The sequence below is a fragment of the Pseudonaja textilis genome, chromosome Z, assembly GCF_049901715.1.
Source record: "Pseudonaja textilis isolate UNSWEBS1 chromosome Z, rPseTex1.2, whole genome shotgun sequence".
NCBI lineage: Eukaryota > Metazoa > Chordata > Lepidosauria > Squamata > Elapidae > Pseudonaja > Pseudonaja textilis.
The window spans coordinates 60,866,906-60,885,240 of NC_142008.1; the positions used below are offsets into that span (position 1 = coordinate 60,866,906).

An 18,335-nucleotide genomic window follows, 5' to 3' on the forward strand; every position below is an offset into this window, starting at 1 on the left:
CATTTGGTCCTATCTATCTGATCCTGCTTGCCAATGTGCCCACTACACCATATGCTAGTACTATACCACCTGGAACCTTATTTCTCACTGCATTCTTTTGCATATCAGTAAAGCCATGGGATCTCTCACAGGCCATCTCTAGTCACACTTAAGCATGAAAAGCCAGCTGATTATCTTTGAGTCAATCATTCTGTCTCATTCCAGCTTATCTCAGAGTTTTTGTTGTGGGGAAAAATAGGAGGAGGAAGAAGCATTAAATATGTTTACCATCTCGAATTATTCATAAAAATAATAAAGATTGGGTTAAAATCTTTTTTAAAAAATTAAATAATCATTTACATATATGTAATTCTGTTTTCTCATATGTCTGCGATACAATTATTTGCAGTTAAAATAAGTTTTTCCAGACTCACTTTATCATATGAAAAAATGAAACAGATTCCACTCACTTAGAACAAGCATTAAAGTTTTTTGGGAAGGGAAGTTGAATCTCATTTGAATGTATATCCAATGTCATTTGATGAGCATATGGAAACTATTGATTGTATCTGTGCCTTTGACAGGGACAAATGCTAAACATGGATTACGCTGTAAGGCATGCAAACTGAGCATTCACCACAAATGTGCAGAGAGCACTGGACAGCAACGGTGCATGGGAAAATTGGTAAGCCAATATAATTATTGAATAAACCTGCAAATAAGGCTCAGTAAGAGATGTTGGTCCAACGGATCCCTCCAAACTTCTTGATTTAGCTGAGTTAAAGAAATATACTTGCATTACTACAAGGTTATAGAAATCATTCCCTGTCTCTTTATGTTTGTGTAGCAGGTGCCTATAGGCAAAGATAATACTGTGTGTTTTTATTTTGTACATTCTTCTTTCTACAAGGACTGTATTGCTGATTTCTACAATCTTCTGGTCCTTCTTACTGTGCCTTTGCCTATTTCCATCCTTTCCTTAGTTTACAAGCAATGGCAAGACTGAATAAGTGAAGCAGTATGCTGTTCTTGTCTTATACTCTGATTTTCGATAGTTTGCAGATTTCCAAATCCATAAATTTGTCAAAACACAAGTAAGTGGGTAATAATAGGGCCACCTAAATTCTGGACTGTGCTCTAAGTTCAAGCAGAAAAGCAAATTTGGTTTCCTGGTTTCTTTCTGAATCAGAACAAAAGTCCTATTAGTTCCTGTCCAGGAAGGCTCCATCTCAGACTTACCTTGCAATACTTTAATGTGCAGATGCCATTGGTATTAGTTTAATGGTTCTATTCAAATATTTATTTTGCAATGTAAACCTGTAGTTATGTACATTTTGATAATTAAGAATTTCTGAGTCTTTCTGAATTTCTAAAAAATTCTGAATTACCATATTTTTTGCACTATAAGACACTCTGGATTATAAGACGCATATTAGCTTTAGAGGAGGAAAACAAGCAAAAAAAACCTGCCTCCCAGCATCCATCCAATACACATTATCGCAGCCCCAGCATGTGACTCATCAGGGCTCCACTCCATTGCACCCACCATCAGTCAATTGAGCTGAGCTGCTGCCGCTGCTGGGGAGCACTGGAACTTTCTCTGCCAAGTGGCTGATTGGCAGTTGAATCGACCTCTTGGAATACCATGATCAGCCGTTCTAGGCGGTGGGGATCACCACTGCCACTGCTGGCCATTCTCCGCCACCTGTTCGCTGCCTGCTCATTCGCAGCTGCCCATTCTCTACCTGCCCATTCACTGCGGCCTGCTTGCTGCCGGCCCATTTGCCACAGCCTGTTTGCCGCCAATTGCTATGACCCATTTGCCAATTGCTATGACTCATTCACTGCCGCCTATCAGTGGTGAATGGATGGCAGCAAACAGGCAGCAGTGAATGGGCAGAGACAAAAGGGCGGGCAGCAAACAGGCAGGTGGAAGGTTCCAGTATTCCCCAGAGGTGGTACACCAACTCGCCTTGGCCCGCTGCAATAGTCACACTATAAGTCGCACAGACATTTCCACCCACTTTTGGGGGAGGAAGTGTGTCTTAGAGTGTGAAAAGTATGGTATTTTTTCTCAGAGTTACTTAATAAATCCAAAGAGCATTTTCACGACTGGGGGGAAAGTGCAGCTGCTGTTAGAGCAAGTGCTAAGTGAATGAGCTCTGAAATGCCTTTTTGCCTTCAAATTTAAATGTGTGCATCTATTGCCTCTAGTTCTCCTAGTATCATATCTTCATTTCCTTTCTCTTTCTTTCTAGCCCAAAGGTTTCCATCGTTACTACAGCAGTCCCCTTCTCATTCAGGAGCAGTTTGGCTGCATCAAAGAAGTAATGCCAATTGGTAAACTCTGATTAATTTTCTGATTTTTATAAGTTTCTGTGCTATGAACCTTGATGTTCAGTGGCCGATATAAACCTTTATATGTTTTCATTGATGACATTCATTTTCCTTCCTGGAGTTGTCCAAATCTTGTTGAGGAGGAAAATTTCAACAAAGGAAAAAACACACAAATGTTCCAAAAAGTTCATAAACCTGAAAATTCCCATGCCAAGGCACAAAGTTTGAGGACTGTTAACAGCATAAACATGATATGATTTCAAGGTTTTTTCTTTAAAAGTCACAGGAATGAGATTCTAATGAGGAATGGAGGTTTTACAGTCAGACCATAATTAAATATAATTGCATTTGATTAGTTAGTTTAGACAGCTGAAAGTAAATAAATAAGTAGCAGGAGATGAATTGCCCATATCTAACAAAAATAAAAGCATTTAGGCAACTACAATGTACCCAAGTAGCTACCTGGATGAATTATAATGTAAATTATAATGTAAATGTAAAGCCCAGGCAGCAAAAATCTCAGACAAACCAGCAACTAAAACTGAGAAGTCCGAGTGCATTCACTCAGCATGGGGGACAACCAGCAAATATCAGGGAGAGGGGGAGCTTAGCAAACTCTCTGAAGACAAGGAAGAAATACATAGAGTAAAACCAGATAGAAGATCAGGGCCCCAAGGGACAAGCCAGAGACCCCTGTGTTGTGCAGGCTGCAAAGGAAACCACCCCTGGGAGGTTTGCAAATTCAGGGATGCAATCTGCCACCGATGTGAGAAAAGGGGGCATACTGCTGAAGCATGCAGAGCAAATCTGCCAGCATACCCCAATCAGAGACAAGCAGGTTTCCCTAATCAGCCACATGGTCCACAACAAAGGGGATTCCAGAGACCACCCAATTCAAACTACAGGCGGGAAGATAATAGAATGGAGAGGGACAGAGACTATGAGCACACAATAGTGGGGCATTCTGACCCCCATACATCAAAGAAATTCAACATCACAGTGATAATAGAAGAAAAACCTTGTAATATGAAAATTGACTCTGGATCCTTTATATCTATGGTGTCCTGGACAACTATAAAGGAAGAAATCCCTGGCATAACTTGAGAACAACTAAAACCACAACATTTAATACTAAAAGTCTACCAAGGAAACACAATTCCCATATTAGGAAGAGGAATTTTTCCAGTAAAATTCAGAAACTTCACTGGTGAATTGACTTTAACTATCTTGGACAAAGAAGTACCAAGCCTCCTCGGGATAGAGTGGTTTAGAGCCATAGGAGTGGAGGTGACCACCCAGACCATGCAAGCAGAGGAGTACAATCAAATGAAAGAGGACCTACAGACTGAATTCAAGGATGTTTTCGATGGAAGCCTAGGCAAGTACAGTATATGGGGACCCCTACTTCTTTCAACCTTGATCCAAAAGTTTCCCCTGTCAGAATAAAACCAAGGCCTTTTGCCCTGAGACCCAAGGTGGATGAACAATTAGTTAAATAGCCCAGGGAGTCCTAGAGCCAGTTGATCATGCTAAGTGGAAGACCCCTATAATCACCCCAGTTAAACCAGATGGGTCCATTAGGATCTGTGCTGAGTATAAAATTTCCATAAATACTGCATTGCAACAGAGCGCATACCCAGTGTCAGTAGTACAACATCTGTTGCATTCAATAGGAAAAGGGAAATATTTTTGCCAAATTAGACTTGGCTCAAGCCTATCAGCAGTTACCTGTGGATGAAGAAACAGCAGAAGCTCAGACCATTGTAACCCACAGAGGTGCTCTCAAATGCAAAAACTGCAATTTGGGTCAGCATAGCCCCAGGACTATTTCAAAGCTTAATGGAATGCCTACTACAGGGCATTGTGGGGGTGGTACCTTATTTTGATGATGTCCTCGTGGCAGCAGAGAACAAAGAACAACTTAAACAACTTAAAATCAAAAAAAGAGAAATTCCACATAGCACTATCAAGTGTTGAATTTCTGGGATATCTAATTGATGAGTCAGGTATACACTCCACAGATAGTAAAATAAAAGCAATTAAGGAAGCTCCCACTCTGGGGAGGGGTGGTGAGGCAAGGATGAACAGAGGTGTAGAAGTCTGCTCATGGTTCTCACCTCTTCTTGCTGTTGGTGCGATCCCTCGGGGTGCACAAATCCCAGAGAGAAGTGTGCTGGTGTGGGGAAACTCGAGCTGCAGTGAGGGGAAGACAACTCCCATTGCAGCGAAGCGAAACCCTCCAGAGCACAACGAGCAAGAGACCACTGTTTTGTTAATGGCGGCCCTGAAGTCCGGTCTGCCACCGATGAAAGGAAGCAAGTGAGTGACAGATTATGGTGGTCAATGGTGAAAGGTGCGGGCGAGGAAGTTTGCGATAGTGATAGAGTTCTGAGTGCTGTGGATCCACAGAAAGTTGCTGAAAGAATCTGATCGGAGCCCTAAAAGAAGGCGACTAAGGAACGGAGGTGAGGTGGGTGAAAATGAAAGAGCTTGACAGATAGAAAATAAGGACAGTAACAAATAAAGCAAAGAAGACTGGGAGGTTGGCAAGGTTTGCTACATTGTTATTAATGGAAGGAAATTTAGCCGTTGGAAGGTCTAGGGGACTTGGATTACTTTCTTTTTGAAAGACTGCATTAAATTCGAGACGAGAAGATCGGAGCAAGTGAAATAAGCGGAGATAATGCAGTGCAAAAGGAGATACCTAGAAACTTTTCAGAAACTTTGAAAAATCCTTTGGCCGCTGATCCAATGGTGCATCAGTCCAACTGAATAGTCTGCCTCAATTGAAGAAATATAGAAAAACTGAATTTAAGAACCCCTAGACGAAAAGAGAACTGGATATAACTGAGTGAGCTGAGATTTTGAAAGGACATTGTTATTACTCAGCAATTTTCTATTTCTGGCTATTTGGATTACAAGCATGTAACTTCAGAGATTGAAAGTTGAACAGTTACTTTAAGATTCTTTCCCCTTTCTCTATTTTTCCAATCATTTTCTGGTGTTTTGATTAGTTAACGCTTCTCTCTCAATTTTTTTTACAGTGTTATTTAAGTATATACGTGTGTGTGTGTGTGTGTGTGTGTTTTCTTAAGTTTTCGCAGGTACTTACATGTATGGTATTCAGCTTTGTTCGGGTATTTTCCCACATCATTATAGTTATGCTTTTAAAGTTGTAGCAACGTTTCGGCAGAATCTCATCTGCCATCATCAGGCTTCTGTATTGTGTTCGTCTGTGAGTCAGACTTTCACAGCCGTTTCTGTTTTAAATTTGGGGCTAGCCTACTGCTGTGTCAGAATGGTCTTTTCTTCATCCTGATTGGTTGGGAGTCTTGGTCTGTGTTTATTGGTCTTGGAGTTTACTGTGTTCTGCTTGATTGGTGTTTCTAATATCTTCTGTCTGTTTTGTGGCTTTTTTTGTCTTGATTGGCTGGAAACATTGTGTTTCCTGTACTGGAGGCTTTTAGTGCGGCTTGGCTCTGAATAAATGGACAGCTATCATTTATTAGGAAGCTAGGTTTCATCTGGGTGCCTGGTTGGGGTGTGTTTGAGCTGGAGGTATCAGGGGGAGTCTGTTTGTGCACAGGTGTTTACCTGGCTTGTGGTGTGGAGATTTTTTTGTTTTAGAGTGCAGTCTTCCAAATAATTGACAGTCTGGTGGAATCATCTCTTCTATTCAAGCTTTCAGGTCTTTTTTCAATCTCTATGGCTTCTCAGATAATTCTGTGGCTGGGGTTTTCTATAGTGGCTAGGGTTTTGGTGCCATGAAGTCGGTGCTATGACCTGTTGCTTTCATGTGTTGGACTAGTGAGGAAGTGTGTTCCAGCTTTTTTACTGCATTTTTGTGTTCATCCAGGTGGGTACTTATTCTTCTATTGGTCTGTCCAATGTATATGGCAGGGCATGATGCACAGGGGACTTCATATATGCCTTGGTTTTCCAGGTCAATTTTATCTTTGGGGTTTCTTAGGATGGCTGCTATTTTTCTGTCTGTTTTGAAGGCAGACTTGATGTGATGCCTGTGTAGTATCTTACTGATTTTGTCTGTAGTACCTCTTATGTAGGGCAGGACAGCTGTTCCATAGGTCTGTTCATCTTCTAGGTCTCCATTATGTCTCAGTGTGTTTTTGTGGATCAAGCCGGTGATTTTGCTTTTGTGGAAGCCGTTAGCTGTCAGTACTTTAGTCAGGGTGCATAGTTCAGTCTTTATGTGTGTCTTGTGTGCCAGGCATTTGGTTCTGGTGATTAGTGTTTTGGCCACGGAGTTGCTGGGTGGTGGTGGGATTGGGCGTTGAGGTAGCAGTTGGTGTGTGTTTTCTTCTGGTATATGGTGTGTCCTAGTGTGCCATCTGTTTTTTTGTAGATTAATACATCTAGGAATGGTAGTTCTTTGTTTGTTTCCATTTCCATGGTGAATTTGATTTTGGGAGCCCCTATGGGATCACCACTGTCACCCGTCATTGCAAACCTGTTCATGGAAGAATTCGAATCCAGAGCCCTAGCTAATGCCACCCACAAACACAAACTATGGTTAAGATACATCGATGACACATTTGTGATTTGGCCCCATGGAAAAGAAAACCTAAACAATTTCTTAATACACCTAAACAGCACACACTGATTTTGTCTGTAGTACTTCTTATGTAGGGCAGGACAGCTCAAGATGAACAGACCTATGGAACAGCTGTACTGCCCTACATAATAGGTACTACAGACAAAATCAGTAAGATACTACACAGGCATCACATCAAGACTGCCTTCAAAACAGGCAGTACAAAAGCTGGAACACACTTCCTCACTAGTCCAACACATGAAAGCCACAGGTCATAGCATCGACTTCAAAGCATGAATAGAAGAGATGACTCCACCAGACTGTCAATTATCTGGAATCCTGCACTCTAAAACAAAAAAGTCTCCACACCACAAGCCAGGCAAACACCTGTGCACAAACAGACTCCCCCTGATACCTCCAGCTCAAACATACCCCAACCAGGCACCCAGATGAAACCTAGCTTCCTAATAAATGAGAGCCATTCATATACTCAGAGCCAAGCCACACTAAAAACCTTCAATACAGGAAACACAATGTTTCCAGCCAATCAAGACAAAAAAAAACCCCACAAAACAGACAGAAGATATTAGAAACACCAATCAAGCAGAACACAGCAAACTCCAAGACCAATAAACACAGACCAAGGCTCCCAACCAATCAGGATGAAGAAAAAACCATTCTGGCACAGCAGTAGGCTAGCCCCAAATTTAAAACAGAAACGGCTGTGAAAGTCTGACTCACAGACGAACACAATACAGAAGCCTGATGATGGCAGATGAGATTCTGCCGAAACGTTGCTACAACTTTAAAAGCATAACTATAATGATGTGGGAAAATACCCGAACAAAGCTGAATACCATACATATAAATACCCGCGAAAACTTAAGAATATATACATATATATTTGTTTTCTGAGGTTTTTGCGGGTATTTGTATGTGAATGTTTGGTTATTTGGGTTTTCTCCCACGTAAAACTGGAAGTATTTTGGCGATGTTTCGAGGAAATCTCATTCGTCATTTTCAGGCTTTTGTCTTCAGCTTTGTGCTTCTTGGAGTAATGTGAGCTTGCAGCTGTTTTTTCAATCAGATCACAGTCAGGCCCCCAACCAATGAGAACACACCCCCACCCAATCAGAACACAGCCAAGCCCCCACCCAGGTAAGCCGCACTCCCACTGGCAGTTAAAAGAAAAAACAGCTGCAAGCTCACATTACTCCAAGAAGCACAAAGCGGAAGACACAAGCCTGAAGAGGACGAATGAGATTTCGTCGAAACGTCGCCAAAATACTTCCATTTTTACATGGGAAAAAACCCAAATAACCAAAGATCCATATATATATGTGTGTGTGTGTGTGTGTGTGTGTGTGTGTGTGTGTGTATATATATATATATATATATATATATATATATATATGTTTTCTGAGGTTCTCGCGGGTATTTATATGTGGATCTTTGGTTGTTCGGGTTTTCTCCCGCGTAAGATTCGAAGTATCTAGGCAACGTTTCGATGAAGTCTCATTCATCATCTTCAGGCTTCTGTCTCCGGCTCTGTGCTTTTCAGAGTAATGTGAGATTGCAGCTGCTTCCTCCTTTTAACTGCCAGTGGGGGTGGGACTTGAAAAATACGACCACAAACCCAAACTCTGGCTCAGATACGTAGATGACACCTTCATAATCTGGCCACACGGGAAAGAAAAACTGAACAACTTCCTCACACACCTCAACAGCCTACACCCCAAAATACAATTCACCATGGAAACAGAAGCCAACAACCAACTTCCCTTCCTAGATGTCTTGGTATACAAAAGATCCAATGGCTCCCTAGGACACACCATCTACCAGAAGAAAACACACACTAACCGCTATCTACATGCACTCTCACACCACCACCCAGCACAGATCAATTCCGTAGCCAAGACACTCATCTCCAGAACAAAATGCTTAGCCGATGAACAACACCAAAAAACCGAACTGCACACTCTCACCAACGTACTTACAGCCAATGGATTCCAAAGAAAGAAGATTACCCACCTAATCCAAAAAGAAACCCCAACCAAAATCCAAGACAGAGAACAAGAAAACGGCAAAGCCCTCCTCCCATATATAAAAGGCACTACAGACAAAATTAGCAAGATCCTCCAAAAACAGAACATCAAAACAGCATTCTGCACAAACAGAAAAATATCCACCATCCTAAGAAACCCCAAAGACAAAATCGAATTAGAAAACCAAGGAGTATACGAAATCCCCTGCACTGCCTGCCCTACCACATACATTGGACAAACTAACAGAAGAATAAGTGCACGCATTGAAGAACATAAGAACTCAATCAAAAAGAAGAAACGACCTCTTCCCTGGTCCAACACCTCAAAGCCACAGGACATGAAATTGATTTTAAAAATACCAGAACTATCGCCAAAACCGAACACTTCAACAGCAGAATAATCAGAGAAGCCATAGAGATAGAAAAAACGCCCACACAGCATGAACAAACGAGACGACACCTCCCGCCTTCCAGCCATTTGGAAACCCACCCTCATGAACAGACAAGTACCTAACATGAAGAAGGACACCAGACCCACACCCATGAGAGCCACACAAGATGCCACCACCACACTTCCATGTAGAAAACAGACTCCCACCCACCCAGAAGATGAGACATGACCCTGGACCAGAAGCTTCACTGCAGCTGCATCACTACCCACTTTAAACCCCTCCGAGCCATACATGAAGCAAACCGACACCCACTATGAAGATGCAGCAGGACCACGAACTAGAAGCCAAACAGCAAGATCACAACTCACCAGCTCAAATCCCCAGCAACTAAGACTAACCTGAGCACAACCAAGCCCCCACCTAAACAGAACACGCTCCAACCAATCAGAACATGGCTAACCCCCAACCAATCAGAACACAGCCAAACCCCCTACCAATGAGAACACACACCCACCCAATCAGAACACAGCCAAGCCCCCACTGAATCAAGTCCCACCCCACTGGCAGTTAAAAGGAGGAAGCAGCTGCAATCTCACATTACTCTGAGAAGCACAGAGCCGGAGACAGAAGCCTGAAGATGATGAATGAGACTTCATCGAAACGTTGCCTAGATACTTCGAATCTTACGCGGAGAAAACCCGAACAACCAAAGATCCATATATATATATATATATATATATATATATATATATATATATATATATATATATATATATATATATATATATATATTCATTCGCACAAGGATTAATTGTACAGATGGCAGAAAATAAGGTTGAAAATAGGGTCCCACAAATTGTCGAAGATGAAGCTGTTTTTAATTGTTTTCTGATTTTTCTTTCTACTTTTCTTTCTTTGTTTCTTTTTCCTTTCTCACATTTATGTACGTGTTGTTTATCTATTTTAATTGTAAAATTAATAAAGTCTATTTTAAAAAAAAGGAAGCTCCCACTCCAACAAACAAAACCAAATTGCAAGCTTTCCTGGGCTTTTTAAACTTTAACAGTATTTTTCTATCACAGAAAGCGACAGTTGCTGAACCACTTCACAGACTTCTTGATAAAAAAGCAGAATGGACTTGAGGCCACAGAGAAGCAACTGCATTTGAAACCATAAAAGGACTCCTAACTTCTAACAGTGTTCTAGTACAGTATAATGAAACATTACCTCTTTCACTAATATGTGATGCATCCCCCTTTGGGGTAGGGGCCATTCTCAGCCATTAATTCCCAAATGGGAGAGAAGCACCCATTGCTTTCTACTCAAAGACTTTATCCAAAGCTGAATGGAATTACAGCCAGCTAGATAAGGTTACACTAGCTACAGTAGTAGGCATTAAACATTTTCACGAATATCTTTATGGAGACAATTTGAACTAGTCACAGACCACAAACCACTCCTAGACATCATAGCAGGAAACAAACCAACACCAAACATATTATCCCCCAGAATTACAAGATGGACTGTTTTCTTAGCTGTATATAACTATCGCTTTATACATCGACTGGGCAAGACCATAACCATCTATCACAAAAGCGTATGAAAGCCAGTCATTGCAGTTGCAGGTAACATAACGGCACATTCAACCAGGAGTGCAGCCACATCAGCAGCATGGAATCAGTAGGATTACCCTCACTCACCTTAAGGTGGTCTTCCTAATAGCACCCAACTAGGAAGGTGAGGCTCTCACTCCTGGAGCACTATCATCCTATAAAGCCACGACCTGCACCAGAAATCACCTTTAAAGCTGTTGCCTGTGCCAGAAACCGTGAGCAAACCGGAGCCCCAAAAACGCTGGATTCCGAAGCCCTGGAGCCCAAATCACGCCGGCGGAGCTCCTGCTAGCTTGAGCGATTAGACAATTATCGGCCTCCTTCAGAGAGCCTTCCCAAAAACAAACCATAGCCCAAAAAAACACTGAATTCCTGAGCCCTCCCCTCCTTTCCCAGAGAAGCAGAACTCCTTCCCTCGAGCCCTATTAACTACACCAATGGAGCTCAAGCTAGCCGGAGCTCTTGAACCTGATCACTTGGAGCCAGCAGAGCACAAACAATGCACCTTCATTTAAATCCCCCACACAGCTGATTGGAGTACCTTCCACGTCAGACAATGTGTCTCCACTCAAATCCCCCACAGAGTTTCCCCGGAGCCACAGCGGATAGCTGGCAGGAAGAAAGAAAGAGGGAGGAGAGAGAGACCAAGACTTGAGAAGGATAAAACTAGTGGAGAGTCTGAGAGAAATATAAATGGAGATATTGAACTAAGTGGAGATTCTGAGCTGGCTGGAAGACCTGAGAAGCAGAACAAAACTAGCCTCTACCTCACCAGGAAACAATCAATTAGATGTCATTAAATCAATGGTGATATTCTACCAGTTTACAAAACTTTAACTTTCATTCCTACATTTAAATTACCCAGCTGATTAGACATTTAAATCCCCACTCAGCTGATTGGACAAGCTCCATTTAAATCCCTACCCAAATCTCATCCATTCAAAACTCCTAAGTTGGAGAGTTCATTCAAATCTTCTCCATTCAATTATCTCAAGCAGCTGATTGTAACATCTCCATGATCTAATGAAACGTAATTGATTAAAGTGTCTTCCACGGAACACTAACAAAGCTCCTTCAAGCAACACTGCCTCTTTAAAAAAAAATAAAAAACCAAACAATGTGGCTTTAAGGAAAAACCAAGGAACCTTTCACTATTAACCTCCAATACTTCACTACCTCCATTGTTTCATTACCTCAAGACCTATTATTGATAGATAATGCTTTGTCTAAAATAATTGATTCATCATTTAATAGTATAATAATTAATTGTTAAATGACCGCTAATTACTGATTTATTGATTGATAGTTATTTAATACTGTATAATTGATTACCTAGTCGATTGATGGATTGATTTTTTTAGTAATAAGTAACCTTACTATTGATTTGTTCTCTATCTTATCAATTAACAGTAATTACCAACATTCATTAAGTAACTGTCTACCTGTCATATTAACTTAGCTATTGTAATTGTTTAATGTACTATTGTCATTGACCATGCCAGCCAAAAACTCCAAACCCTCCACCAAACATCAACAAAAGAATAATATCTCTACCAATGACTTCCCAATCACCTGCACATGCTTCAAATGTTTTGAAACCATCAATGAAAGCGAAAATAACATTAAATGCCACCTATGTGACAATCAAGCCCACCTCACCTATTTAAACTTAACCAAAAACCTAGCTGATCTCCTAAAAACATCAGATACATTTCCCTGTCTATGTCCATCATGTTTACCTAAGCTAAACAGATTAAGTCCCCCGTCTGATAGAGCTGAAAACATAGAATCATCCATTCACTCAATAGAAGAACGTTTAGTAACATGTTTTAAAACTATACAAGCAAGACTAATCTCTCTTGGAAAAAAAATACAGCACAGATAAGCGAACACCTAACAGCTCAAAATCAAATCTCAATTCAACAACCAATACCACAACTACTACCTCAACTACAATCACAACTACAACCAAAAATAACCACCAAAGCACAGCCACAAATAATCACTATCCCATCAAATACCACAAATGATATCCCCTTACTCATCAGAGACATCATGGAACATGATCAGAAACATCCAAATGCCATTTTATTTGGTCTTGAAGACACCAACGAATCAGATGATATCACCCAAGTTCTCAACCTCATGAGCAACTCCAATACAACAAACATATCTCCTGAAGGTATCATTGAAATAACCAGAGATGGCCCTGAGTTCAAATACAATGATGGCTCTGTGGCCCCAAGATTTTGTAGAGTTGTTTGCAAAAATGAATCCAGCAAACGCATATTCATTCATACAATAAGCGCCATTGCAAAAACCAATCCCAACCACAAAAAACTTCGCTCAAGACCAGACTTATTCATACTGCAAAGAATCTGCTCCCTTGAACTCTGCACACAACTCAAAATATGTTTAGACAATGGAGAGAAGGACCTATATATTGACTGATTGCATTAAAAGTAACTTATACAACCCACAACTCCGCATTCCAATCCTACATCATCAATCCACCATCACCCAAAACTAGGCACGCACGTCCCTAACTACCTCAATTCTGACTACAACTGGCCTTACATGCAAGCGACTCAATGAAAGAAGCCTTGTAAATAAAATACCTGAATTTCTCCTCTTACTAAATATGGCTAAATTCAACATCATATTTGTCTTTGAAACATGGCTCAATGCATCTCTCCCTGACTCCATTACCACAGTAAGAGACTATCATGTTTACCGATCAGATCATGAAATCCGTAGAGGAGATGGTGTTGCTATCTTCTATAAAAAGTTCCTACATCTAAAAGACATCCAAGTTACCCAGGAGCTTGCTCTTCCTGAGACCATCGTCTGTGCACTGTCTTTAAATATCACATTTCGATTCTTACTATGTTACAGAGCCCCTGATTATGACATCGAAAATGTAAACAAGCTAAATTCATTACTAACATGGGCAACCTCCTGCCCACATGCTTTTATCTTTCTTGGTGACTTCAATCTTCCTCGTATTAATTAAACCCTAAATGAATGTACAACTGAACCCATACATGCAACCTTCTACAATGCTATAACAAATCTGGGACTGGAACCAACAACACTAGACTTAACAACTGTCTCAATCTCATCTTCTGCAGCAGTTTAAATTCAATTTATGCAATACAAATAAAAGAACCCTTTTCCAAAAGTGACCACAGCATGATTGACTTTTGTCTGAACATACGTCCTCACAAAAATCATCATAATGACAGAATCTCCAATTATAACTTCGAAAAAGGCAACTATGATCTTATAAACAACGATCTCTCATCCCTTGATTGGCAATTTCTATTCTCTGGATGCAATACTGTAGAAGACCATTACAACATATTTTTACTTGAAGTCAAAAGAGTTATCAAACTATATGTACCAATAACAACTCCCAAAAAACCCCCCAAAACCCTTACCCATAAAACTTTACCCCATATGGGTAAAAAAAAATTACCCATAACAATAAGGAAGCTCCAATCCAAAAAGAAATCCCTTTTGCGGAAAAACAAATCTGGTCACGTTGCCAACTTTAAAAGCTGATACAAAAATGTATGTCACCAGATAAAGACTGAATGTACCAATTATCACATTAAGCAAGAGGAAAACCTTCTACGCACCAATTCCACCCACACTTTCTACAATTTTGTAAACAACAAACTAAAAGACTCAAGGTCCATCCCACCCCTGAAAGGACCTAATGGTAAAGACTGCAGTGATGACACCATTAAAGCCAACCTCTTTAACATATTCTTTGGCTCAGTCTTTGTAAACAGCAATGTCATGCCCAATATTTCCTAGTCAAACCACAGACAACTACAATGATCTAACACATATCGATTTTACAGAAGACAATGTTGAAAAAGCACTATGCAATCTAAAACTATCTCTATCTATTGGACCGGACTGAATATGTGCCTACTTCTTTAAAAAGCTCTCCACTGCCATAGCCGAACCTCTAAGCATAATCTTTGAAAAATCTTTCAGGACCAGCTCCTTGCCAAAACTATGATCACAAGCCACGGTCTTCAAAAAGGCAGACCCCAGCCTAGTTGAAAATTACAGACCAATCTCTTTATGTTGTATCACCTGTAAAATCATGGAATCAATTATTAACCAATCCATTATTCTCCACTTAGAGACAAACAACCTACTCTCTAATAAACAATTTAGTTTCAGAAAAAAAATATCCTGTAATCTGCAACTCCTACACTGCAAAAACATATGGACTACACAACTTGATCAGGGCAAAGCAATTGACGCTATTTACATAGACTTCTATAAAGCCTTTAATTCAGTGGTACACGGCAAAGTACTCTTAAAACTAAAATCTTATGGCATCTCTGGACACCTGCATAACTGGATAGAAGCATTCCTGTCAAACAGGCAACAAATGGTCAAAATAGGGAACACCCTATCAAATCCTGTACCTGTCAACAGTGGTGCTCCCCCAAGGCAGCGTTCTAGGACTAACTCTCTTTACACTTTACATAAATGACCTCTGTGATCATATTAAGAGCAACTGTGTTCTCTTCGCTGATGATGTAAACATCATTGACAATACTGCTACCCTTCAAAATGACCTCAACTATGTATCAGAATGATCAATCAAATGGCAACTTCAAATCTCAACAAATAAATGCTCTGTCTTACATATCGGAAAAAAAAATCCGAAAATAAAATACAAGCTGAATAATCAAGACCTTGTTGATGATCCCAACTATGTCAAGGACCTTGGAGTACTCATCTCTAATGATCTAAGTGCTAGAGCCCACGGTAACAACATAGCCAAAAAGGCATTAAAAGAGTTAATACCATCGAGAAAGTCCAGAAATATTTCACAAGAAGAGTTCTCCACTCCTCTACTCATCGCAGAATACCTTATGCCACCAGACTTGAAATTTTAGACCTAGACAACTTAGAACTATGCCGCCTTCAGTCCAATCTAAGTATAGTAAATAAAATTATCTACTGTAATGTCCTACCTGTCAATGAATGCTTCAGCTTCAATCACAACAATACAAGAGCACACAATAGATGCAAACTCAAGGTAAACCACACCAAACTTGATTGCAGGAAATACGACTTTAGCAACAGAGTGGTCAATGTCTAGAATACTCTATCTGACTCTGTGGTTTCTTCCCCAAACCCCAAAAACTTTAACCTTAGACTGTCTACTATTGACCTCACCCCTTTCCTAAGAGGTCTGTAGGGGGCATGCATAAGTGCACCAACTTGCCTGCTGTCCCTGATCTATTGTTTCTATTATATTCGTATCCATTTCATGTATTCATAACCATGCTTATACTTATACCTGCTACCTAATACTTGCTTGACAAATAAATAAAATAAATTAGACCTTCTGAACCTCTTAACTATCCTACTACACTACCTGTGGAACATTTCTCCACATCTTCTTCAATGTCATTTCCTCCGGTCCTCAGTTTCTGCTGTTACTATTGGGGGGTCAAAGAGCAGGGAAGATGATTCTCCCTACCAGAATTTCCCACTTTCCCCCAACAAGAGCACAGACTGTTTGCCTTCCTACTTATCTCCTTCACTGATTGATTTCACATATCATCAATGGAGCAACAATGGCATGAAGCAACAATGGCAGCAGTATGCAACAGATTAGCTAGCTGACCAGCCCTTTGCTATGTCATTGCTAACATGGATTAAAAGGCCAGGAATCGCAGGTCGAAAAAATATAAAATTGTTGAGAGTCGTAGAAATTACCACCAGTAATAGGCATCTTATAGGAATAGGAAGATTTTTTGGGGGAGGGGGGAATGTTGGCTACTAGATGAACTTCTGTTTTCTTCAACAATCAAAGAAGAAATGGCTATGGTGTCACAGAATTTTGCAGTGAGATGGAAAGAATTCTACTGTAGTGGTCCAATAGTAGCTCTATTAATGTTTCAGATTCCTCTCCATCCAGCATAGAATCTTTGCGTAAGTGAACTTGCTCCATTTTCTTCTAGAATCTTTTTCATCTGGTCATAAAACTGAGGGTAGTTCCAGTGTGACAACATATCTTCCATAAATAATAAGCAGTTGATAAAGCATGGAGGAGGATGTCTGGAGGCTTTGTTCTAAGACAGGGGTGACAAACACAAGGCCCACTAGCCAGATTCAGCCCATGATTTGGTTGGATCCAGCCCATGCGGCCATCCTGGAAACTATAAAGGGCCAGACTGCATCACTTTGGCCCAACCCATACCATCCTGGTATGCACATGTGCATACAGGAGGAGGCAGGCGCACACATGCACAGACCCGGCCTACCCTATCCCAGTAGGCATATGTGCACATAGGAGGAGGCAGGCACACGTGTGCACAGGCCTGGCCCACCCTATCCTTGCACGTGCACATGACACAGGAGGCATTGGGCCAGGGTTGCCTTGGCCTATCCCATCCTTGTGTAGATGCCACCAGGTTAAAGATAAGTGCTGCACCCACACCAGTGTCTCCGCCCTTTCAGGTTTGTGTGTGGAGAGGTGCCCAGCAGCAAGGGCTCCATAGCTGGCACTCCAAGAAGCAGGTATAGTGGTGGCAGCACCGGCAGCAGGTCGAGTCAGGGGGAGACACATGATGCGGACCACCAGACACACCTGCTCCATTCCATGTGGCTGGAATGAGCTAGGTGGCTGCCTGGAGCATCCAACAGGCCAGACTGCATGCCTCGCCCCTGCACCTCTGCTTGTGGCTACTGCCACCATTGTGAACCAAGGTGAGGCAGAGGGTGGGGCAGCTGTTGCCAGACACCATCAGCCCGCGTACTGTTTTTGCTTGCGGTTAGAGAGCAAGATCCTGCTGGTCATCTCCTCAGCCATCTTGGCCCCCTCGCGGGCCTTGTCCTTGGCCCACATGTGGAGAACGTTTCCCTTGCATATCTGACATACCTCTGCACAGCTGTAGGGTGCTGCCACCACCAAGGCCACCAGCAGCTCACACAGGTCAGTTAGACCCCTGCCAGCACTGCCTGGAGCACCAGGCCTTTCCAGCCCAAAGGAGGTAAAGCGGAGATCTAGAAAGGCCAAGTAGAGGTAGTAGAGCATACCCAGGCCCAGCAGGTAAAAGACAGCCACTGTGAGTGGGGAAGGCCAGATCTCCCTTGCTGCCATGGCTGCACAAGCCCAACTGGGATCGCATGCCTCCCCCCATCTCTGCAGGCCCTGGATGGCCATGGCACTGATAGGGGATATGGCTTTTCCCATTCATAGTGGCTATCTTTTGCTTGCTGGGCCTGAGCATGCTCTACCACATTTGTTTGGCTTTTTAGCTTGCCACTTCATCTCATTGGGGTTGGATGGGTCTGTTGAGTGGTGATAGCGGCAGCCCACAGTGAGGCCAAGGTGCATCGGGTGCACAAGGGGAAAAGACTCCATGTGTAGGCCA

The 18,335-nt window shown here is 41.6% G+C and overlaps 1 protein-coding gene across 2 annotated transcripts in view; it reads left to right on the forward strand.

The window, feature by feature from the left end:
• The window catches only part of STAC (SH3 and cysteine rich domain), a 140,607-nt gene that overhangs the window by 86,605 nt on the left and 35,667 nt on the right, over positions 1–18,335 (forward strand). For both annotated transcript variants that reach the window (XM_087918088.1, XM_087918089.1), the window contains exons 3-4: positions 564–664; positions 2,238–2,319. In XM_087918088.1, coding sequence (XP_087774214.1) covers positions 564–664; positions 2,238–2,319 — 183 coding nt within the window. The remainder of the gene's footprint in view (positions 1–563; positions 665–2,237; positions 2,320–18,335) is intronic.